Source organism: Tursiops truncatus, chromosome 15, assembly GCF_011762595.2.
Source record: "Tursiops truncatus isolate mTurTru1 chromosome 15, mTurTru1.mat.Y, whole genome shotgun sequence".
In the NCBI taxonomy this organism is placed as follows: domain Eukaryota; kingdom Metazoa; phylum Chordata; class Mammalia; order Artiodactyla; family Delphinidae; genus Tursiops; species Tursiops truncatus.
Window position 1 is genome coordinate 9855231 of NC_047048.1, and position 24896 is coordinate 9880126.

Here is a 24896-nt window from a genome sequence, read left to right on the forward strand (position 1 = left end):
AACCCTTGGACTGCCAGGGAATTCCCCAAATGGGTGGGTTTTTTTTGTTTTTTTTTTTTACAACTGGTAAAGGTTGACTTAACTAGGATGCTTTTAGCTACAAGAAAAAGAGACCTCCACTGAGCGAGGCTTATGAAACGTGGGCTTTTATTATATCCAGCCTGAAGCCCGGAGGTGGCAGGTCCAGATCATGAGCGTCCAGGTTCTCCCACAGGTCTGCTCTGCTGTCCTCTGCGTGATGGCGTCACCTCCTGTACTGGCTCCTCTCGTGGTCCTCAGATGGCTGTCACGGTTGGGGGTGTCACATTCAGACCATCCCGACATCCTCGTTTCGGTCCCCTTCTAAGAGCAGGGAGAACTTTCCTAGAAGCCTCGTGTCTCAGTGGCCAGAAGTGGGTTCCATGCTTCTCCTTAAACCAATCCCAGGTGAGGGAGTGGGATTGCCTTGACCTAAGGCCTCGGGGCGTCCCCAAAATTTGCTGCCCCACGTGTGAATTTAGGTGCCAGGGCATAACGGGGGCTCTGTTAGCAGGGAGGAGGGAAAGGACTGGGGTCAGAGGCGGGGTTGGGATTCTGGTGTCTCAACCACAAATCCGGGCTGCCTTCCATTGTACTGTGGCCCGTGTAAGACCCCCTCCAGCTGCCCCGCTGGTGCGGAAGTCAGGGCGGTGGCCTGCTTTATTCTCTGCCAGCTGCAGCGATGGGTGGACAGTGGGGAGGGGGCGAGAACTCGGGGCCCCAGGTAATTCCATCCCCACTGGGGAGCCCCTGGGACAGGAGATCCCATGGTGGGTAGGGCTGCTGGGGAGAAGGGATGCCCCCCCTCCCCTCAGGAGGGGAGACATTTCTTTTTGTTTGTTCTCTCAAGCTTCTTTTTCAAGAAACACAGGCATATGGCAACGGATGGTGCGGGGGCCGTGTTTGGGTGGTGTGTGTGCTCTTGCCTTTGGCGTGGTGGTAGTATTTTTTCCACTGGCTCCAGTGCCCAGCTGGTACCTCGGGCATTGAGACTTGAGTCAAAGGTGCTCCCCTGGCATCCGGAGAAAATCCAACTCTTTCCAGTGGTGGCTCCTGGCATTACCTATAGGGAAGGGATGGGAGAACTTTCCAGCAAACCCAGGTCTGAGCTCTGTAGAAAGTCTGAACTGAGGAATGTGTGTCCAGGAGGTTGAGGATGTGGACGGGGATTTGTGAGGGGGACGTGGTGAGTGAAGGGGTCCTGGATTCACTCCTGAGGCTGCTGTAACAATTACCATAAACTTAGTGCCTTAAAAAAACCGAAAATTTTTTTTCTTAGAGTGTGGGAGACCAGAACCAGAATCAGTACCACTGGGTCAAAATCAAGGTGTCAGTAGGGTTGTGCTATCTCTAGAGGCTCTCAGGGAGAATCTGTCCCCGCTTCTTCCGGCTTCTGGTGGCTGCTGGCATCCTGTGGCTTGTGGCCGCATCACTCCGGTATTGAAGGCCGGCATCTTCCCATCTCTCCCTGCTCTGTCTTCATGTGGCCTTCTGTGTGGGTCACATCTCCTTCTGCCTCCTTATAAGGATATGTGTAATGGCATTTAAGGCCCACCCAGATAATCCAGGATAATCTCCGCATTGCGAGGTCATTAACTTAATCACATCTGCAAAAGTGATTTTTCCATATAAGGTGACATTTCAGGCTCCAGGGATTAGGATATGATGTCTTTGCGGGGCCTTTTTTGGGCCTACCACAAGTCCTTAAGGGCAAATTTGAGCAGCTGTTCTTATAGAAGGGCTCTCTGGTAATATACACCAACCAGGAAGAGGGGGTGGGTGGAAATTCCCAGCTGACCCCCGCTTCTCTTGCCATCTCAGCTCTGCCCCACACTGGGGGCAACCTTGCACACATGCCTGTGGACACCCTAAACATGTACCCAAGTTCCATTCGCCCTTCCAAACAGCTGCCCCCTGGGGATGCACCTGCACCTGCATGGTCTGCCCTCAGTGTATCAGTTACCTATCACTGCATAACAAATAGCCCCAAACTTAGCAATGTCAAACAACAGTCATTTCTCATTTTAATCTCTCACAGTTTGGGATTTGACTAGACTCAGCTAGATGGTTCTTGTTCGAGGTCTCTCCTACAATTACAGTCAAAAGATGGCTGGGGTCAGGGTTGTCTCAAAGACTTCCTTACTCACAAGGCTGGTGCCTGGCCTGGGAAAGAGCTGGGGCTCCTCAGGCATCTCTAGATCCACTCAACCTGTCCAGCACAGTGGCTTCAGGACAGCCAGACTGCTTATATGTTGACCCAGAGCTCCGATGTTCAGTGTCTCCAAGAGAGCAAGATGCCAGGAGAAACCAAGCGCCCTTTGGGACCTGGCCTTGGAGGTCAGGGTGGCATCTCCAGAACATCTGTTGGTTAGAAGTGAGTGATTAAGGGACGTCCCCGGTGGTCCAGCAGTTAAGACTCCTTGCTCCCAGTGCAGGGGGCCCGGGTTCCATCCCTGGTCAGGGAACTAGATCCTGTGTGCCGCAACTAAAGATCCTGCATGTCACAACTAAAGATCCCGCACATGGCAATGAAGACCCCCGCCAGCCACAGCTAAGACCCGGTGCAGCCAGATTAATTAATTAATTAATTTAAAAAAGTGAGTGATTAAGGCCCATGTTCAAGAGGATGGGAATTGGATGTCACCATTGGATGGGAGAAGTGTCAAAGAATTTGCCATCATGTTTAAAGCCGCCTTGGGTGGACACACCAGAGGAGAGGCCCCCTGGGGGTCCAGGTCGGGGAATTGCTTGCCCAGTGGATTCCAGGGGCCTGAGTGCCCAGAAGGTGGTCTGGGGCAGATGCGGGCTCGTGGCGGGGTGTGTCCTCTTAGGCTTGTAGGCTGCTTGCCCCTCGGACCAGGGCTGGAGCAGGACCTCTGAAGTGCAGTCCCAGGCTCTGAGGTCAAGGGTGGGATTCCTACTAGACAGTCCCAGAACCTGACTGTGGTCTGTGTTGAAAGTGCTTCAGCCATCCGCCCTCCCAACCTCACTGACGACCCTGAGCCACATCGTGCTTGCTAGTGACTCAGGGTCTTTGCCCATGCCACCTCCTGTCCAGAGTGCCCCCTTCCTCCCCACCCACCTTGTTCACGTCTCCTGATTCTTTCAAACCTGCAGAAACAGCGCCTCCCATCAGACACCTTTCCAGGCCTTTGTGTACCAGGCTGGTACTCAGCAGGCCTGGGGTTACACAGGAACTGGTGGTCTCATGGGGGCCCAGACGCCTCTGCATCCTAACTGAAGGAGAGTTGCAGGGTTGGAGGGAAGAAGGAGCTGTGGGTGCCCACACGAGGGGCAGCAGGCCAGCCTGGAGGGTCAGGACATGCCTGACCACAGCAAAGAGTGAGCCAGGCAGAGGGAAGGGTGTCTCTTCTGAAGGGCACAGGGGTGCTACGGCCCAGAAGCCAGAGGTCAGGCATGTCCCGGGGCCTGTAGGCTGGTGTGTTGGGCACCAGAGGGAGGGCAGCGAGGCTGGGATCAGGGATCAGGTCATCTCCTGGTATAGCAGTGACTTTGGACAGGACGGTGACCCCCGAGGGCAAGGTTTGTGTCCTGTTCATCTGTGTGTGTGGCAGTGCTGGGCCTGGGCTTGGGTTGGTGCTTTCTCTCTGACTGTCTCCCTGTGGGGGGAGCCCCAGCAGGACTTGCATCAGCATACTTGCTTGTGCACCTGTGATGTGGGTAAGTATGTGTTGGGTTGCTAGTGCTCACACTCACCTGTGGGTCAGAGATGTGTTTGCCAGGTACATTCTCTCCCCCCTTGCCCCATTCCAGCAGAGGTCACTGAGCAGCCACTCTCATTTTAGTGTTGACACTTAGTGAGTACAACCAACACTTCCCCTTACTCATAGAGTGAATGTTATGTATCTCCAAGCCATGCTTCTTGCCTATGCCTCTCTCCACAGAAATGCGATAGAATACTGTCTGTACATTTGTGTTCTCAGAGAACTCCTATTCACCCTTCAAAACCCTTCTCAACAATCATCAACTCAGGAAAACCTTGTTTGGAAACCCTGACTCCTCCAAAGCTAAATAAACAGAAATTGTTTAAATAAAAGGGGGTGGGGACTTCCCTTGTGGTCCAGCAGTTAAGACTCCGCACTCCCAATGCAGGGGGCCCGGGTTCGATCGCTGGTCAGGGAACTAGATCCCACATGCTGCAACTAAAGATCCCACATGCCACAATTAAGACCTGGCACAGCCAAATAAATAAATAAATATTTGATAAACAAATAAAGGGGGGGAACCCTTTTCCCCCATATCAAGCCTTGTTGCCTGGGTGAGCTTCTCCTCTTATTCTCATTCCATGGTTCTGTAATTTTTTTAATTAACTTATTTATTTTTGGCAGCATTGGGTCTTCGTTGCTGCGTGCGGGCTTTCTCTAGTTGTGGCGAGCCGGGGCTACTCTTCATTGCAGTGTGCAGGCGTCTCATCGCGGTGGCTTCTCTTGCTGTGGAGCACGGGCTCTAGGCGCGCAGGCTTCAGTAGTTGTGGCACGTGGGCTCAGTAGTTGTGGCTCATGGGCTCTAGAGCGCAGGCTCAGTAGTTGTGGCGCACGGGCTTAGTTGCTCCGCGGCATGTGGAACCTTCCCAGACCAGGGCTCGAACCCGTGTCCCCTGCATTGGCAGGCAGATTCTTAACCATTGCACCACCAGGGAAGTCCCTGGTTCTGTAATTTTTTGTGGACTGGTCCTGTGAGCTCTAGGAGGGCAGGCACGGCTGTCTGAGTCATTTCCAGGAGGTGTTAAGTAAACAAATTGGGGTGAAAGGAGGCCCGGGAAGCGTCTCCCCTGGGGCCTCCCCACAGGTGGCCAGACCTCCAGCTTCTGCTGAGTTGTTGTAGGCTGCCCGCCCCACCCCCCCAGAGCACATTGCCTTGGGACTTTGACCCAACTGATGGCCAGGTGGAGGTGTGCTCGCTGTTCTGTCCCAGTGTGGCCTTGCTGGGTGTCTGATGAGCACCCAGTGTAGCCCTCGGGGTTCAACAAATGTGTGTGGAAAGGAAGGAGGGGCGCCCAACACGTGTGCTCCTGATACTGGGGGACCCGGACGCGCCGGCACGTGGGAGGAGGGCCTGGGCTGCTGCAGGCCCGGCCCGTGGGTAGCCCGTTGCTCGCCACCCCCTAGATAGGCTGCTTGCAGGAGTGCGGGTGGCGTTTGTTTCTCAGTTCACCCCCAAGCCAGCAGGGACAAGTGGCCCTCCCCAGCCTGGTGAGGGCAGGCCTCTCGGTCTCACTCTGACTGGTGGCGTCTCTTGTTCTGTGTGTGTCATACACGCACTGTCTCTTTTTTTTACCCGTCCCCATGCTGACACATGAATGCTCACTCACACTCCTGCCTCTTTCAACAAGTACTCTTCAACCTCGGTGGAGACTTGAGGGACTTGGGATTCCCAGTTGGGCCACTGTCCAGGGAAGGAACCTGTCAAAGGCGGCCCTGGGCTCTGGGGAATCTCAGGCTCGCTTCCTGCAGGCCCAGGAAGGAGAAATATACCCTCCTTCCAGGAGTCTCCTTACCTGTGCCTGCCCTGGGGTCCCACGGGCAGGGAAGCAGGGCGCAGGGTGGACCCCCTTCTCTGCCAGCCGGGCTGAGCCCCCCGATCTGTCGCTGCTCCAGAGGGAAGTGAGTTGAAGGCTGCGTCGTGGGGTGGAAGGAACCGGGATCAGTCGGTGTGATCTGGTCTCAGGTCCTGGCTTTGCCACATCCTGGCTTTGGGACGCTTGAAACTCGAAATCCTTCTCTGTGAAATGAGGGTGGTTGTGAGAATTAACCGTGCGTCGGGGCCTAACCAGTCCTGGGCACCTGGGGAGCAGTGCTTCGGCTTCTTCCCTCCCTCCCCTGGGCACCTGCTGTTCTGGCTCTGGCCCACTTTGCGTGTCCTCTGCGTGCGGCCGCGAGTCCCTGGGCTCACGGTGTGAAGGACCAGCGCCTGGGCTCCTGCGGTCCTGTGCACAAGCCCTGCCCTGGTTCCCGTCTGCCCGGCTCCAGCCAGGAGTGGGGCCAACCCACCGGTCTCATCAGCCACCTGGCTGTCCTGTCACCGTGCCTGGGGTTCCACCCTTAGCCCCGTTCCTCTGAATTAAGAGTCCTGCGCCAAGGAGGAGCAAAAAGAGAACGGACCGTGAGTGTCAGATGTCCCTGATCTCATCCTGGCTTCATCACTCACTTGGAGCAAAACTGTGCTGCCTCTGGGACTTGGTTTTCTCACCCTTGAAATGGGCCCAGTTCCCTCCATCCTGCTGCCCTCCAGGGGTGGAGGTCACAGGTGTCAGCGTGCTCGGAAACAGGCAGTCCCAGGGGAGGGGGACAAGAGAGTGGCTCTTCAGCCAGGGAGAGGAAGAGGGAGCTGGCAGGGGAAGCAGGGCAAGGAGGGAAGGGGCGTGGGGGGTGCTGAACCCCTGGGTGAAGGGGGCGTCTAGGATGGTGGGTGGGGAAAGGGTTTTTTTTTATGGGTTGAGCTGGAACGTTTATCTGCAGCCCTGATTTTTTGCCTACACACCCTTCTCCCCTCCCCCCCCATCAGCCCCATCCACTTCTCCTGCGGGGCCCCCTGTCACTGGGGGAGGTCAGGTTCCCTCCAGAGTGAGCACCTGTCTTCCCAAGGCCATGCCCAGGCCATGGACAGCAGTAAGGACAAGTTCAAGGACAGTCCCCCCTTAGCCTCTTAGTGGCCCAGTGCGGGTTGTTTAGGATTGGAAACCCCAGCCCAAGTGCTGTCTCCTCACCCTCTCCCAGGGCCCGGGGGAGTGGCCTTTCTGGGCCTGGCTGCCACGGGGGCCTCCCTCCCGGGGGCAAGTCTGCCTTGAGTTGGGGCAGCGGTGACTCAGCCATGGACACAGCACTCAGCTAATCTGGCTCAGGGACCGGGAAGGCCTCTACCTCTCGGTGGCCAGCAAAGCTGCCACTGTCTGGGCCAGGAATCCTGGACGAGTGTAGGAGGCAGGCGGCGGGCAGAAAAACTGAGCTGCTTGGAAACATCCCCAGAGATCATCCAGGCCCTGTAGCTGACTGCGTGTCAGAATCTCCCGGGGCTGAAAAATACAGCGTCCGGGGCCTGAGGTAGACTTGTCACCTCAGGGCTTCTAGGGGGAGGGCCCCAGGAAGCTGGGAGCTGGACCGGCAGGTGTTGGCGGCAGCTGGGCCACCTGCCCGCCTCACTCACACATGGGCAAAGCCGGGTGATGGGGCAGGTGTCACACAGCAGTGTCCCTGCAGACCGGGGACCCAGATCTTCCCTCCACCTGCCCCAGCTCTGCCTTTTGGAGCTTTATAAAACAAGGTTGTCCCCTCTGGTCCCTGTGTGACCTTCAAACACATCAAGAGCGTGGCTTCCTCCCCTCCTGTGATCTCCTGGATGAAACAGCCCTGCCTTCTCCTCTGGCAGACCCTCCCCCTTTGTCCCCTCCCCTGAGGAGCCCCCAAGCCTGTCTCTCATCTCTAACTGAAATTGGATATTTTGGACCCAAAGGCAGGACCTAATGTCCATGGTTTGCCTTCCTTATTGGTGTCTGTCCTTGTCCTCAGTGGCCGAGAGGGGCCTTTGGGCTCCCGGCTCTGCTGGTCCCTGTGTCATGGGGAGACCAGCCATCCTGCTTTGCCTGGGACTAAGGGGTTTCTGTGCTAAACGCAGGAAGGTCCCGGGCAAACCAGGGCGAGTTGTTCAGCCTGGCTGAGCATCAGCTGTGGATTCGATCGGCCGGTCTTCCTGCTCCCCGCGTCCTGGCAGGTGTGAGGGGTACAGTCCTCATGGAGCATGTTGACGGGAGAGGACCGGGCTTGGTGACAGAGGGACAGATGGACGAGCTCATGCCCACTACCGTCTGTGACGGAGTGATGATATAGCAAGGAAGGCGGCTCACATTGTGACAAGCGTCGAGGCGGTGCTGATGCTGCAGGTCCTTGGGACCACGCTTGGAGGAGCACCTGTGCAGGACACCTGTCTGACCCAGCAGCCTCCCTCATTTTCAGTTCCTGGACTGTTCCTCCTTCGTGATCCAAATACATCCAAAGTTGCAGTCCCCCATGTTACCTTTTTATTGTTGTCAGACCACCCTGCTTCTAGCTTGCAAACATCCTGGCTCCCACCCAAAGTGGCTGACCATCACACTTGTCAGTTCCCCAGATATTTTTGTTTTGGGCCACTCCACGCGGCACGCAGGATCTTAGCTCCCCAATCTTAGTTCCGTGACCAGGGATCGAACCCATGCCCCGTGCAGTGGAAGCTCGGAGTCCTAATCACTGGACGGCCAGGGAAGTCCCCGTTTCCCCGAATATTTGTTGAGTGTCCCTGAAATCCCAGGCAGGTGCTCAAGGCAGTGAAGGTTTGGTAAACCTGACAGCCTCTGGTCTCCCGGGGCCACGTTCCAGGTGGGGAAATCTGGCAGGACGCACGTGAACAGGTCACTTCGGATGTTATGAAGGAAATAAACGAAGGGGTGGGGGCTGCCGCCTGGCTGCTGGGTCAGGGAAGGCGCAGAGGACCTGGTGGTTGTGGGGAGGCCTGATGGAGCGAAGGGGGCAGCGGGAGGAGACGGGGACCGGGCAGAACCTTCCGGGCGGGAGGAGCCGCGAGTCCGAGGCCCCAGAAGGGAGCACACGGTGTGTTTTGGGGACAGAAGGAGGGCGGTGCTGGAACCAGCACAGAGCGGGGAGGGCAGACAGGCCCAGGTCACACAGCCTGCAGCGTGGGGAGGTGACATTCTGCCCGCGGTGGGAACCCCCTGGAAGCTTCTTAGCGGGAGAGCCGCGTGAGACTGGTGTGGCAGCTGCTTGCAGGGGGACCGTGGGGGCAGGAGGAGGGCAGGGAGGCTACAGTGGGGAGCCACTGTCCCCACGTGGGTGAGCGAGGATGGTGGCCTGGACGGGGAGGCGGCGAGAAGCGGGCAGACCTGGGTGCATCCTGGAGCCGAGCTCGCAGGACTCTCGCTGGATTGTTTCAGGGACGTGGCAGAAGAGAGCCGGGGGTGAGGCCTCAGCGTCAGCCTGCATCTGAGCTGATGGCAGGAGAGGAGCGGATCTGAGCGGGAAGCGCGGGCCGTGTTCCGTTTGGGTTGCTTGTTAGACGTTGAACAGGAGACGGGGGAGGAGGTAGCATCTCAGGAGACGGGGGAGGGGACAGAGAAGTGGAGAGTCCCCAGCATACAGGTGACATGTAAGCCGTGAGATTGCCTCGCAGCGAGGGAGGGAGTGGGACGGGGATGAGAAGAGGGCCCAGGACCCTCCAGCGGTCAGCGGTCAGTGCCAGGAGGGACGTGGCCGGGAGGTGGGGCGGAAGCCAGGTGTGTGGCCCTTGGCAGCCCTGGGAGAAGGGTTTGGGGAGGGATGCTCACAGCCCCCTGCTGCCTCTTGGCCCTCGTAGGCCTTACCCCCCCAGGAACCTGGGGGTGGGTGGAAGTCCCTTGTCACTGAGGGCTTCCTGGCCACTTGTGCCTCAGGTCAGGAGCCAGCCACCCATCACCCAGGATGTCACTTCTGATATCCTCTCTCAGGTGACACAGAGCAGCCCTTAGCTGCCTCCAGCCTCACCCGGCCCCTTGTCCTCACTTGCTGGTGTGTGGCGTGTGTGACGGCTCAGGCAGTGGCCTCTGTTCTTGCCATCCACTCCCCCTGGGGACTTTGTCCTGTTCGTTTTTTGGGCACTTGCCTCCTGGTTAACTAGCATACTTCGCGCTCTGTTCTGTGTTGTTTGTTGGTTTCATTGGGTGGTTGTCTTCTCCCTCGTTTTCAGATTAGAAGTAGCCCCACCTTACAAATGAGAAAACGGGGGAATTAGGTGGTTGGTCCAATGTGGTCCTGGCAGCCTCAGGCCTGGGTCTCACTGTGTGCGTGGTTCATGGCTCGTGGCTCCCAGCCCAGCGCTCTGGTTCCCCTGTTCCACCCACAGCCGCTCCAGCCACGGGAGCCTGCCCCTCGCTCCAAGGCCCGGGAGGATCTTCTGCCCTCCTACCCAAACGCACCCAGCTGCCTAGGGCTCGGCCTCCTTGGGCTCCGGCTCCAGACAGAGCGTCCTGGGAGCCCGGACGGACTAGAAGTCAGGGGATGGCCCACAGCCCGGCCCCCTCCTCCTCCGTCCCTGAGTCCCTGGCTCCTTTCTAAATGGATTAGGACCTTTGCCGGAAGGAGCCAGCAGCCGTCTGGGGCGACCGGAGGCCAGGGCTGGCGCGCTGTCTGGTGCCTCCTGCTTTGCCCTGATTCGATTTGGGCTCCAGCAGCTGGGAGGCTGGCAGCCTGAGGCCTTTCTGGAAGTGGCTCAAGGGACTGGGGGGCAGGGGGCGGCTGAGGGGAGGAGGCAAGACTTCACGCGCCCCAGGCAGGCAAACCTCTCAGCTGGTCGTGCAACAGACCTGCGATTGGGCTTCGTGCCACAGAAGGCCCCTGGCTGATGCTTGGTCCATTAGCAGGTCCCACTGGGGCCTGTCATACCCTCAGCATCCCTGATAACGTGGGTTTTGAGCTTTTATTAAAAATAAGGCAACCGGGACTTCCCTAGTGGTCCAGTGGTTAGGGCTCCACGCTTCCACTGCAGGGATCACAGGTTCGGATCCCTGGTCGGGGAACTAAGATCCCACATGCACACAGCACGGCCAAAAATAAATAAATAAATAAGGCAACCTAGGAGGAGAAATACATTTTATAAACATTTCGAAGTGAACCCATACACATTTTGGCCAACTGCTGACCTGGCCAGTTATTTTGTTTTTGTTTGTTTTGTTTTGTTTTAATTTATTTTATTTATTTTTCGCTGTGTTGGGTCTTCGTTGCTGCGCGCCGGCTTTTCTCTAGTTGCAGCGAGCGGGGGCTACTCTCCGTTGCGGTGCGCAGGCTTCTCGTTGCGGTGGCTTCTCTTATTGCGGAGCATGGGCTCTAGGCGCGCGGGCTTCAGTAGCTGCAGCACACGGGCTCAGTAGTTGTGGCTCGCGGGCTTAGTTGCTCCACGGCATGGGGGATCTTCCCAGACCAGGGCTCGAACTCGTGTCCCCTGCATTGGCAGGCAGATTCTTAACCCCTGCGCCACCAGGTAAGTCCCTGGCCTCTTATTAAAATCAGTATTTATGTACAGCCAAGTAGCCAACTTGGGCCAGGACGGAGTCCAGAGCCAAGCTCTGCTGCATCCCTAATTCCTTTGAATGTTTCCGTCTCCGTCATTGGATGCATCTCACCTTGTTATGTGTGACGTGCTCTGATTGCTGTTCCATGTCATCGATTTTACAACCCACTAAAAGGCTACAGTCTGTGGTTTGGACTACACTGAGCTGGACGCTGGGGGTGCAGCAGTGATTGGCAGACCAGTCCCTGACCTCATAGAGCTTACAGTCCAGGGGGCAGAAGACACTGTGGACTTGGCACTATATTAGGTGCCAGGCCCAGCCATCACCTACCCAGGACCTCCGACCCCCAACCCCAGTTACATGCACAGACTCCTTTACCCCCAAGAAGCAGAGAGGGCAGGACTCACAGGCTCCCTCCGATGCCTGCAGCTCTGTTCCCTGATCCCACCCCTGAACTGGCCACCTGGGGCCCTTGCACAGAGCACTAGAAGGTCTGAGCCCGGGGAGGGAAACTGAGCGTTCCTGCCTCTGCCCTCTACCTTCTCCTTTGCTTGGATTGGCGAGGGGACAGCTGCCCCATAGGAAGATGCTGGCACTGGGGCATCCTGTGGGTGGGCCCCCTGGACCTGATTCCTGGGTCAGGAAAGGGAGGGGCAGGATGGATCGGGGACCGAGGGAGGCTGACCTTTGTATCTAGTGGGGCCCAGGCCCGGCTGGGTAATACAGGGCCAGCAGACTTGTTCCCTGCCTGCTGTAGCCCCGATATGACGCCCTGATCTGAGGGCGCCTCAGCAAGGGGGGAGGATACAGCTCTGTCTTCCGGGAACCTCATGACGAGGGGCAACGTCCTATGTTGGGGAAACCTCACCTGAGGTGAAGGGGCCTCTGCCCCGTGGTATCTCTCTGCACCTCTGAAATTCAGTCCTGGAAGCCAGGAAGTAGACCGAAATTCCATGGCCTTGGGGTGGTGGCCTTCCCCCGGGGAGCATGTGACTTGATACACAGCTGTGATGGGGGGCTTGGGGACAGGTGGGAGGCCAGGGACACCTGACCAGCCTGGGCAGGAAGGGGCAGGAGGTGGGGCAATCCGGGGCACCTTTCCAGCAGAGGTGACAATTAAAAGCTAAGGGGGCAGGGCTTCCCTGGTGGCACAGTGGTTGAGAGTCTGCCTGCCGATGCAGGGGACGTGGGTTCATGCCCCGGTCCGGGAAGACCCCACATGCTGCGGAGCGGCTGGGCCCGTGAGCCATGGCCGCTGAGCCTGCGCGTCCGGAGCCTGTGCTCCGCAACAGGAGAGGCCACGACAGTGAGAGGCCCGCGTACCGCAAAAAAAAAAAAAAAAAAAAGCTAAGGGGGCAGTCAGTAGATGCCAAAGGGGCCAGGGAGGGCACTCAGGGAGAACAGAACTGGTGACAGCTGAGGAGCCGTGAAGGATGTCCATATGTTTGGAGGATGGTGACACTTAGAGTGCCTAGAGCATGGGGTATAAGGAGGAGTTGAGGCGAGGGACAAGAGTCTAGACCCTTGAATACCAAGCTGAGGAGTCAGGAGCTAATGTGGGCAGCAGGGCGCTATGGAGGGTGTGTGGGCAAGGGAGGGCCATGGCCAGAGGGGTGTGCGTGGGGAGAGTTGGCGTTTAGGGCCTGCCGGGCACACTGCTTGTGGCTTTGGCTGTGGGGGTGCAGACTCGGGAGACGTGCCCTGAGGCACCCGCCTCCGTTATCCTGCTGTCTGTTCCCACACCTGTGTGCAGGTGCTGTGTGTCCAGGCCTGTCAGAGCTCAAACCCCATCATGCATGTAAGACCCTTAGGTGAAGAAAAGGCCAGCTCTTGATTTGTCCCACCCGGGAAGTCGAGGTGGCCTTGGGGATCCCGGGGGCCTGGCGGGTTAGTGGTGGCATGCCACGTCCTATGGCCCACGGCCACCTCCGCCTCTTCCCTTCCTCCATCCAGGCGACCATGGCCTTGCTGGGAAAGCGCTGCGACGTCCCCACAAACGGCTGTGGGCCTGACCGCTGGAACTCCGCCATCGCCCGCAAAGACGAGATCATCACGAGCCTCGTGTCTGCCTTAGATTCCATGGTGAGGGCCCCTGCCCGTCCCGGGAGGAGCGGGGCAGCCAGCCTTCGTAAGCTCTGCTGCTCACAGGAGCCCTCGCCGGCCTGAGCCTCAGAGTCCCCGTCTGCTACGAGGCCCGTCTGCCGACGCCGGGGGTGGGAGGCTTAAGTGAGGTCAAGTGTGTGGGACTCCAGCCCTCGCCCCCTCGCCCCCTCACCCTGTCTTCGTTTCGTCACCTCTTACAGTTGACGTCCCGTCCCTGGGATGGTCACAAGTCTGCCTCCCAGCAGGCCACCTGGAGGGTAATGCGTCAGTGATTCATTAGAAAGCTGTCACCCCTGTTGTTAAAGCCAGGGCTGTAACTGCATCACTCCTCTGGCACCCTTGCCTCCGTACCTAAACCTATAGCAGTTTATCCCAAATGAGAAAATAACAGGGAATTCCCTGGCGGTCTAGCAGTTAGGACTCAGAGCTTTCACTGCCAAGGGCCCGGGTTTGATCCCCAGTAGGGGAACTAAGATCCCATGAGCTGCACGGCTCAGCCAAAAAAACAAAAAAGAGAGGGAGAGAGAAAATAATAACGTCATTTTCCTGTAGACTTTTCCTGGGGCAAGTTCTGTGATAGAGGGTGGGCAGGTGTCTTAAAAAAAAAAAAAAAAAATTCTGTCTGGCATCAGGTAGCTGCACCCCCTGCATTTTGGTTCAGTGAAGTTGAACTTCAGAGAGGGCAGTACTTTGCCTGATGTCACACAGCATGATCAGTTTTTAAAGTGGGCTCCCAGGGGCAAAGTCTACAGTTTCCCAAGGACAAAGGGCCTCCCTCCAGGCTATTCCAGCTGCAGGCAGCTCAAGGGCTGCTTAGGTGGTATTTGGGGCAGAGGTGGTAGACACCCCTGGGAAGGCCAGCTGGGTTTGACCCCTCCCCTGTACAGAGTGGCCTTCATGAGGAGGGGGGGCCCCAGGAGCTCAGCCCTGTGCCGGTAGCAGTGTCAGCTTGGTGTGGTGGTGGAGGTACAGTTGACACAGGCAGCGACGGCCAATGCCACAGCCACTAGCCACATGTGACAGTCGATATTTAAATTGTAATTTGTGAAAATTAAACAATTCAGTTACTCCATCACACTAGCTTCATTTCAAGAGTTCAGTGGCCACATGTGGCTAGTGGCTGTGGTATCAGACAGTGTAGAAATAGAACATTTTCATCATTGCAGAAATTCCAGGGTCCAGTGCTGGTCTAGAGGGTCTTTCAGAGGGTCCTTGGAGGAGCCAGTGACCCTGTAGCTGTCCTGGTGGCATGAACAAGACAAGCTCCCCCCGCCCTGCGACAAGGCCTTTACAGGTTTCCTAAGGGACCTCGTGGGTGACAGCAGCACTTACTTGGCAGTGACTTAACGCCGGCACCCAGCGGGCCTGGGGCCAGGTTCTCAGGCGGCCTGCAGGAAGACTGGGGCCAAAGTGCTGTCCGTTCATCACCTCCTCCCGCCCAGCCTCAGACCCTTTTCCAGGCATTTCCTCCTGACCCCCATTCTCTGTGCCTTTGGGTGAGTCTACTCCCTGCTGTGGCCTCAGCTTCCTCAGCTGAGAAGTGACCATGCAGCGCAGGGAAGGCTCTCCTCCAGCTCTGCTGGCCACTCCTTGGAAACGGTTGAATCCGTTTATCGTCTTTGTTATACAGTGTTGCCACAAGGCAAGGGAGCAGTGGGGTTTGGTTTTCATCTTAGAGAGGCGGAAATGAACACCATCCCTGCCCCCAGGAGCTCCCGGGGGACAGTCCTGCTGGCCCTGAGATGTCCCCAGCTTCCTCACCGGAGCGACTGCAAGCCGGAGCTGGCACTAAAGGCATGATCACGGCTCAGAGAGGTTGTAGAACCTGTCCTAGATCACACAGCAGTGGAACTGCGATTAGAAGCCAGGCTTCCCGACTGTCCGCAGAGCGCTAACTCAGAAAAAAACCAGCATTTATCAAGCACCGACCGTATGCCACGAGCTTTGCAGGCAGGGTTTTCCCAGTGAAGTAGGCCTGAGATGCTGGTGGTCTCAGTCGCAGGCCCCCTGTGTTAGGGCTTCCTGTGCAGTAGGCCTGCCAATCTCAACTCTGGGGCTGCAAAAAGAACCTCTTTGCCTCATACCCACACGGGATGCCCTGGTTTAGAGACTTTTTCCCACCAGCCGGGCCCCATTGAATCCCCACAACAAGCCCATCACAACTCTGGGAGCTGGGCCGCTTGTCCGCATTCTGCACATTTGGAAATTGGGGCCCAGAGAAGGGCGTGACCTGCAGGAAGAGGCCGATGCAGGATTGAAGCCTGGATCTGTCTGTGCCTTGGTTCTCCTGGGACCCCTCCCACCTCCTCATCCAGGACTTGGAGAGAGCCCAGGACAGGATCATCCCTGAGGCTGGGGCCAGGCCCGAGGCAGGAAGCCCCCCCCAGAGCAAGGAGGAGGAAGGGGCACAGGCCGCGTCCTCCTCTAGCCCCTGGAACCTTGTCTTCTTCCCCTGACCTTGGCCGAGCTCTGTGGGTGTCGTTCGTTCATTCCCACTGCAGTCTAAGACCCAGAACGTCGGGACGGTGACCTCTCCCTGGAGCTGCTGGTGGGATCTCGGGCAGCTGGGAGCTCACCTCCCACCCCCCACAGCTGGCACTGGGGGTGTCCGGAGTAGGGGGTCCTTCCCCCGGCTCACACAAAGCTGGTACTGGGGGTGTCCGGAGTGGGGGGTCCTCCCCCCAGCTCACACCCCTGCTCCCCCGCAGTGCTCAGCGCTCTCCAAGCTGAACGCAGAAGTGGCCTGTGTCGCTGTGCACGATGAGAGCGCCTTCGTGGTCGGCACCGACAAGGGGAGGATGTTCCTGAACGCCCGCAAGGAGCTGCAGTCAGACTTCCTCAGGTTCTGCCGTGAGTACCCGGGGCTCCAGAGGGCCAGTCCCCACTGTCCCCGAGGGGAGGAGCAACACCGGGTGGCCCTGTGTGGGAGGAGGCACTGGGTAGGAGGGGCTGCCGCAAGCTTCCCAATGTGGCGTCGTCAGGGGCGGCCACCGTTTTCGTTGGAGTCACACAGCAGCCCCTCGGCCGATAGAGACTCCGGGCAGGCCAGACCTAGCTGCCTCCTGTGCTCGTGGACAGAAGGGGACACTGTGGCCCAGTTCCTGTGCGGCCCTGATGCAGGGACCCAGTGCACGTGCTCAGCTAATACTTAGCGCCTGTTGTGGGCGACACCCTTTGAGCACGAACTCGCTTATCCTGACGTCAGAGGCTGGCGCTGACCCTGTTACAGTAGCAGAATCTCGGAGCCGCCTCCTGGTGGCCCGTGGGGATGAAGTGACTGAGGACTTGTCCAGCACGTAGGAAATGCTCTAGAAACGGGAGCAGTTAGGGATGATGTGATAAATAGAGCCACGGGCTGGGCCACGTGCTGGGGCTGTTTACTGTTCCCAGCAGGCTCGGGAAACAGTCATCACCGGTTTACAAATGAGAAAATGAGATGCATTGAGTGTAACCATAGGGGACACACAGCTGACGAGTGATGGAGGTGGAGTTTGCTCTTTCGGCTGCAACCCTTCAAAACGGGGGATGCGGGGACTTCCCTGGAGGTCCGGTGATTAAGACTCCACGCTTCCAATGCAGGGGACGCGGGTTCAAGCCCTGGCTAGGGAACTAAGATCCCACATGCTACGTGGCACAGCCAAAAAAAAAAAAAACGAGGGATGCAGCATGGGCACCCCCGGGACTCCTGCCAAGGGGTCCTGCTCGCTCCCGGAAGAGACCAGCCCCAGCACTCAGAGCTGTGAGCCGGGACCCCCGAGGCAGAGGGGTCGTTCTGAAGCCCCCACCTCTTCAATGCTACCTAGGCCGTCAGGGCCCCTCATAAGCAGCCCCGGGCTCTGCACTCTCTCCTCCACGCATCCCTGGTGCTCACCAGGCTGCACTGTGCTGAAGTGCACGTTCCCTGGCTCTGTGTGTCCCTGCTCACCACTGCCTTTTGTCCCTGCTGTTCCCCACCTGGAAGGCCCTCGCTCCTCCCCTCTGCCTGGCAGATGCCTCCCCAGCCTCCAGACTGACATCCCTCCCGCCCCGGCCCCATCGGTGCCCCTCCGCCCCAGTGCCCATGTCTGACTGCCCCCCACCCCTTGCAGCTTCCTGTGCCCTAAACTTCCATCCACGCCTATGCCCCAGCTTAGCGGTGAGCTCCCGAGGCAGGTCAGCTTCCCCTTCATGGTGGATTAAGTCCTATGGGGTTAGAGCCTGGGCGGGCATTCTAGCCCAGAAGTTGGGACTCAGAGATCTTGGGGTTAAGAGCAGGCCCTAGAGGCAGACACCTGGGGCCACATCCTGGCTCTGCCAGCTGCTGCCTGCTGGACCTCAGCCTCTTCACCTGTGAAAGGGGAGGACAGTGCTACCCTGTCCTGGGTCGATCTGAGGGTTAAACGAATTAATACACGGCGAGCACGTAGAACAATGCCTGGCACTTAGTTTACACTCACTAAACACCAGCTGTTGTTTTTCGCACCGTTATTAGCATTTCCATCACCCGACCCTGCCTGGGCCTGGACCCTGGGATCAGCCATTTCTGGGAAAGCTGTTCCCCCCCAACACACACACACCGTGCTGGGGCGTATCGTTACTGGGGTCCAGCCACTTCCCCAGCCAGCCCCCTCTCCCACCCGGCCCTCAAAACCTGTACCCTCTCCAAGGCTGGGCAGGGGGCTGGACCGGTGTAGGGTGGCCAGTGGCAGGGTCCTGTGGCCCTAGATGGCCAGGCTGGGAGCCAGACTGGGGCCTGGGGCAGGTGCACCTGGCTTCCCAGAGCCAGGCAGATCTGCTATTTATAGCACCGGGAACTTGGCTGGTCTATTTCAAGCTTCTCAGGTCCCAGAGGAGAGCACACTCCAAGCTGGGAGGGGCACCCCCAAGCCCTCTTCTCATCCCCTTTCCAATGCAGTGCCTAGCATCTTCCCAACCCAGGGATCCAGGGACACTCCCAGGCCCCCACCCTGGCCCAGCCTGGCATGAACCTGCCTCTTCCCAGACCCTCAGCTTCCTGGTGGGGTCCCCATTGTCTCCCCATTTGGCAGAGCAGAAAACTAGGGCCTCAACTGGTTAATTCAGAAATAGGTGATGGGGGACTTCCCTGGTGGTCCAGTGGCTAAGACTCCATGCTCCCAGTGCAGGGGGCCCGGGTTCGATCCCTTGTTTGGGGAACTAGATCCCACGTGCATGCCGCAACTAAGAAGTCTGCATGCCGCAACTAAGAGTCCACATGCCGCAACTAAAGAGCCTGCGTGCTGCAACTAAGACCCGGCACAGCCAAAATAAATAAATAATAAATAAATAAATATTTTTTAAAAAAGAAAAGAAAAAGAAGTAGGTGATGGAACAGACATTCGTTGAACCCCAGTTCTGAGGCAGCCCATCTGGTCTCTCATGAGAGCTCACAGACTGAGGCCCAGAGAGGGAAGGGACTTGCGTAAGGTCACACAGCGAGTTAGAGGTGAGCAGGGATGAATGCCCTGTGCTGGGCACTGGGAACCCTGAGGTAAGCAGCCCTGGCCCTAGGCAGGGCGGTTGGGGCAGGCCTTACTCACCCACTTATTCTTCCTTCATTCATCCACTTGCACTCCGTGTTGGGTGCCCAGCTACAGGGCTTAGCACAGGGCAGGGACGTCCCAGCTCACTGGGCTGGTGGTGTGATGAGTACTCACCATGGCCCCGCATGCTCTGTGTCCCACAGGAGGGCCCCCGTGGAAGGAGCCGGAGGCAGAGCACCCCAAGAAGGTGCCTCGGGGTGAGGGTGGCAGCCGGAACATCCCACGGTCTGCCCTGGAACATGGCTCGGACGTGTACCTTCTGCGGAAGATGGTAGAGGAGGTGTTTGATGTTCTTTATAGTAAGATCCTTCCTCATTCCATTTGGGGCCCCCAGGCGGGTGGGAGGCCCCAGCCCTGCCCAGAGGAGGAGGCCCCCTCCTGCCCCACTACAGGCCCTGGGCGGAACCTCAAGGCGTGGGTTCCTTCTCTCCCCACCCCCAGCCCTCCCTCGTTCTGCATCCCCAGGCGTGGATCTGCCGTCCCAGCCCCGTTCCCTGAACCACCATCCCTACCACCCCTGCCCTGGCGCTGCTCACTGCTCCCTCGTGCCTCGAAGAGGCCCCAGGCTTGCCCTGGTCTGCTCGCCACCAGCCCAGCTCCCTGCTGTCCCCACCTGCCCTGTGACCAAGGGCATGGTCCCAAAGCACAAGTCTGACCACAAAGCTCTTCCCTCCGCTGCCTGCTCGGGCTCCCTGTCACCCTGGGCGTGGCCTCAGACCCTACCACGGCCCGTCCCCAGCCCCCTCCAGCCACGCTGACCCACCTCCTATTCTCCTGCTCATTCTGGCTTCATTTCACACCTGCTGTGACCTTTGGGCCGACCTTCCCCTCCTCTGTCTGGTGGACGCCGCATTGCTCTCTAAGGCTCAGCTCCAGGAAACCCCCAGCTCTGAGCTGGGTTAAGGCCTCCTCTGGGCACCCACTATGCCCTGTGTCCTCACTCGCCCAGTTGCTCTCCAGGATCAGGGACTGTATCTGCTCTTTCTGCTGTTCCTAGCCTGCACTTCAGAGCCCAGCAACAGCGGGCTCTCAGAGGGTGTTTGTTGAATGACTGGGTGAAGGCTAACTGCCCAGCCAAGTACTACCTTTGGGGTGGAAGAGGGGAGGGGACAGGCAGGCCTGGTCTCCCTTGGGAAGTGTCAGGTTGCAGAGTCTCTGGCCCAGTGGTGACCTTCACACTCCCTGGGTGACCTCATGCGGGTCCCTTCCGTCCCTAAGGGTCCCACCCCATGATTTCTAATTTGCTTTATTCCTTTCTTTGGTTCTGTGGAGCAAAGGTCGGGGTGGGGTGGGGGGACTCCTGTTGTTGTCTAGATGTCAGGAGGAGGCCAAGAGGGGTAGGGGGCCCGGAGGCCCTGGTGGGCATGCTGGCCCGGGGGACGGGAGGACTTGTCACGCGTGGTTGGCTGTGCCTCTGCAGACACTTTTGCCAGATGCAGGGTTCACGCCCAGAGCCCCCTGCACCCCTGCCCACTCTGCCCCGACCCCCCTTGCCTGCCTCGGGCAGAATCAGAGGTGATTATGAGGGGAGGGGCTTCCTTCTGGCTCCAGGTGGGAGGCAGCAGACGTCTGTGAGCCCAGATGCTCGACCCTCCCTCCCCTCCCCCCTTCCCGCGTGCTCAGCAGCTTCTCATCCTGTCTCTCCTCTCTCTTCTGCTTCCTCTCCATTCCTCTCTTCCTTACCTGCCCTCCTCTCCCTCGCTTTCCTTTTCCCTTCCTTCCTGTGGCTGTTTTCTTGCGGTTTCTCTCCCTCACCCCTCTCTCCTCACCCCCTGCTCGCAGCCCTGGGGCCTGCTTTCCCCTCCACCCAGATGCCCAGAGAGGAGAATGGCGGGGGAAGCAGGGAACCCCCTCGATGGGGCAGCCCCAGCCCTCAGGTGCAGGCCGCAGGCCCCTGTCCACAGCCCCTGCCGCCCCCCTCACCGCCGGCAGGGGCTTATTCTGTGGGAGGTTGGCAGTGAAGGGGCCTCTGGGGTCCTGTTTCCCGGGGATCCGGCACCACAGGGCGTCACTCAGCATGGTCCCAGCTCCGGGGCGCGCCCCGTGCTCACCACAGCCCGGCTGCCGTCTCATACTAGGCCCCCTCCTCGACCCCTCCCACAGGCGAGGCCCTGGGCCGGGCCAGCGTGGTGCCGCTGCCCTACGAGAGGCTGCTCCGGGAGCCGGGGCTGCTGGCTGTGCAGGGGCTGCCCGAGGGCCTGGCCTTCCGGAGGCCGGCCGAGTACGACCCCAAGGCCCTCATGGCCATCCTGGAGCACAGCCACCGGATCCGCTTCAAGCTCAAGAGGTGAGTGAGGCAGCCCGCCTGGGAGCGGCCCGGGGCCGGGTGGCTGGACCCCGGGGGCCAGGCCGGGCCGGGCGATGACCTGCTTCCGTGCGGGCTCAGCCGCTCGTGGCCGCTTGTCCTGCCCGAGGGCAGGGGACTTAAGACTCCCACAGGGGACCCTGGTTGTAAGAGCTCCCAGTCCGATGGCAGAGGTGAGGCAGAAACTCAGTCACAGAGCATGCTCTGAGCCAGGTGTGGAGTCACGGAAGTCTTCCCCGGGGGACTTCTGTGTTGCAGAGAGGCTTGGTTGGGGAAGAAATAGCGCCAGTAGCACTCGAGGTATCAGGAACAGCCCGTGCAAAAGCAGGAGGCAGGAAGCCACATCGTGGGTGCTTGCTTGGGTTGCCAGCCGAGGGCTCCATTAGGGACTGACGGGCCATGAGGTCATGGAGGCTGGGCTGGGGAGGGTACCGATCTCTGGGGCAGCCAGGAAGCAGCCTGAGGGCTGAACGTGGCCCGTCAGGGCTCGGGCACCGCGGCCGGCCAGTGCACGAGCGATGCATTAGGGGGTGCGAGACGATCAGCTGCAGCTGAAAGGATGTGATTGGTGGAGAGGGGGCACAGAGGCCAAGGGGCAGGGCCCAGGTCCTTGGATGGCCCAGCCGTGTGGCCCTGGGCACGTCACACCCCCACCCGGGCCTGCACCCCGACCTGTAAAATGGGGACTGGTCATGCATACTTCACGGGCTGTCGTGTTCTGCAGAGGGAGGGCTCGGGGAAGACATACCCCTGGTGGGACAGGTGGATGAAGCTGTCTTGTGTCCTTTCCTTCACCCAGGCCGCTCGAGGATGGCGGGCGGGACTCGAAGGCCCTGGTGGAGTTGAATGGCATCTCCCTGATAGCCAAGGGGTCTCGGGACTGTGGCCTGCACGGCCAGGCCCCCAAGGGGCCACCCCAGGACCTGCCCCCAACCGCCACCTCCTCGTCCGTGGCCAGCTTCCTGTACAGCACCGCCCTTGCCAACCGCACCGCGCGGGAGCTCAAGCAGGAGGCACCCGCCTGCCCTCTTGCCTCCAGTGACCTGGGCCTCGGCCGGCCCGGGCCTGAGCCCAAGGCCCCCACTGCCCAAGACTTCCCAGACTGCTGTGGTAAGCTGCTGCTGGGACTCCCGAGTCTGGGGGGTGGGGGGTGGGGGACAGAGGTCACTCATGCAGGGGCAGCTTCCCAGGGCGGGTCGGGGTGCTCAGGGCTGCAGGGGACACGTCGGAGCAAGGAGCTGGGGCGGGACAGAAGGTGTGGTAGCTCGGACTCAGTCAGACCCCGGGCCTCTGCCCAGTCATCTGTGAACAGTATCCTTGCCTGGGACCAAGAGATGCCCGAAAGGACTCCCAGGGGAGTCTATGGAGGGAGAGAGTAGACATGCTAATCAGGCACGTGCATTTAATGAGCACCTACTACCTCCACCCAGCGTGGATTAGGGGTACTGGAAGCATAAGAAAAGGAACAGCTGGACATGAGAAAGACCTGTGTCCATATTTTGGCCCCTGTACTTAATGGCTACGTGTCCCAGGGCAAATCTCTACCTCTTTGAGCCTCAGTTTCTTCATCCGTAAAATGGAGATGCCAATAGTACCTGTCTCGCTGGGCTGTTACCATGATGAAATGACAGAGCACGTTAGAAATGCACATTCTCAGGCCCAGCCACAGCCCTGCTGAATCTGGCACTTTGGGGGCGGGGTGAGCCCCAGCTGCCTGCAGACTGACGAGTCCACCAAGTGTTTCCGATGGGTGCTCAAGTTTGAGAACCTCTGTATTAAAGCAGCGAGTCCAGTGCTTGGCACAGAGTAGGTGCTTATAAGTTATACTTAACTGTTATTGTTATTATGAGAAGGAGAAAAAAGGACACCCCCTCCCCGCCACAGCCATGAGGGCTGAGCAGGGGGATGGGACTTATATGCCTGAAACAAGTGTCCCCATCTGTAAAATGTGACCTGGGACGTCCTGCCCTCCCCGATCTGCCATTCGGAGAGCACACGCTGCTAAAGGATGTCTCGGGCCTCTGGTCAGGGAACTTGCCTTGAGTTCATGATCACAGGGCCCAGTCCTGGGTTCTCCCTGGTGGGGGAGACTGTTACCCCAGAGCCCCAGCCCGCGCACTCAGGCCAGATCTGGGGAACCCCTCTTGGGGCCCACCTGGAACCTGTACCTTTCCGCTCCCTTGTCCAGGACAGAAGCCCACTGGGCCTGGCGGTCCTCTCATTCAGAACGTCCATGCCTCTAAGCGCATCCTCTTCTCCATCGTCCATGACAAGTCAGGTAGGACAGTGCCCGTGGCAGCACCCTGACCAGAGTGGGGATCCAGGACTGGGGTGGTGCTTATTACTGAAATGGATGTGTGTCCACTGGGTCTTTGTGAGAGAAAGGAGGAACGGCACCACACAAGGGACTTGCGGGTGAAACCAGAGTGAAGCCAATATATAATAGTTACTTATTGCTGCATGCCAAATTGCCCCCAAACGTAGCTTAAAATGACAAGCATTTATACCTTACGGTTTCTGTGGGTGAGAATTCGGGAGCAGCTTAGCTGGGTGGTCCTGGCTCAGAATTTCTCAGGATGTCAGCTGGGGCTGTGATCATCTGAAGGCTCGACTGGGGCTGGAGGATCCACTTCCAGCTCACGCATGTGGCTGTTGGCAGGATACCTATTCAGGGCTGCTTAAGTGTGCTCAAAACGTGGCGACTGGTTTCTTGGAGTTAGTGATCTGAGAGAGAGTAAGGAAGGAACCACGTCTTTTATGACCCAGCCTCAGAAATCACTGTCACTTCTGCCATATCCTACCCATTAGAAGTCAGGAACTTGGTCCAGTTCATACCCAAGGGAGAGAGAGGAATTAAACTCCACCTCATGAAGGAACAAGGGTCAAAAAAATATGGAGACAGATTTTAAAAGTATCACACAGAACAGAGAACCAGAAGGTTTGGGATTCATTTGTACCAAAAAGGGATGTAGTGAGACTTTCCAGCAACTTTGCCTTGTGGAGGTCTCAGCCTCACCTTCAGTGAAAGGTTCTTTAAGAAACCTAGTTTCCTGGGATCAGAATGGAGACCACCACTGCCACAAACAAGCTGCATCCCAGGCAGGGAGGGGACCTGGATGTCCAGGCAGAAGGGCATTGTGGGAGGCCGTGGTGGGCAAGAGATACAAGCAGAGATAGGATCTCACCAGATACTAGCTGGGTGATCTCAGGCAAGTTACTCAGCCTCTCTGAGCCTCAGTTTTCCTACCTGCAAAATGGGAATAATATCTATTTCCGCACATTGTCCTGAGGGATTAACTAGGATATTATACATATTAAGTGCTTAGCACAGATAAGTGCTTAATAAATTTAAGATGTTCCTTTTATAATTTTAATGAACCAAATGATCGCTCTAGTTATTAATATTAAATTGAAGCAGAGGCTTTGGTTTTATGGGAGAGGCCAGCAGGGCTGAGGGTTCGAGGGACTCCAACAGGGCCAAAGCTGGGTGAGACCCCGGGTGCACAGGCATGAGGGTTAGGTTTTCAAGGTCAAGACTCAGGAGAGGCCCAGGATGGACGGGCTGAGCCTGCGCAATAGCTAGGGCCATGGGGGTGGACAGAGAGGCAAGAGGCAGCCAAGCCGTGGGGTCCCTGCTCCGACGGGCCCTCACTTGTACCTCCTGTGTTTTGATAGAGAAGTGGGACGCCTTCATAAAAGAAACCGAGGACATCAACACGCTCCGGGAGTGTGTGCAGATCCTGTTTAACAGCAGATATGGTGAGTGGGCGGCGCGGCCCGTGGTGTGGCCCCAGCAGCGCACCGAGCATCTCACTGTGTGGCAGTCGCTCGTGTTCCCCAGCATGACGGTGGGAGCCATATGCTGGCTTCACGCGCCGTC

At 58.3% G+C, this 24896-nt stretch overlaps 1 protein-coding gene across 7 annotated transcripts in view; it reads left to right on the top strand.

The window, feature by feature from the left end:
- Positions 1-24896, top strand: part of GTF2IRD1 (GTF2I repeat domain containing 1) — a 112318-nt gene that overhangs the window by 21635 nt on the left and 65787 nt on the right. For 5 of the 7 annotated variants that reach the window (XM_033838989.2, XM_033838985.2, XM_073792026.1 and 2 more), the window contains exons 2-8: positions 13022-13150; positions 15880-16021; positions 18855-19010; positions 20815-20998; positions 21816-22126; positions 23205-23294; positions 24692-24775. In XM_033838989.2, coding sequence (XP_033694880.1) covers positions 13028-13150; positions 15880-16021; positions 18855-19010; positions 20815-20998; positions 21816-22126; positions 23205-23294; positions 24692-24775 — 1090 coding nt within the window. In that variant the 5' untranslated portion in view covers positions 13022-13027. The remainder of the gene's footprint in view (positions 1-13021; positions 13151-15879; positions 16022-18854; positions 19011-20814; positions 20999-21815; positions 22127-23204; positions 23295-24691; positions 24776-24896) is intronic. The other 2 variants (XM_033838988.2, XM_033838987.2) reach the window with 2 other exon arrangements.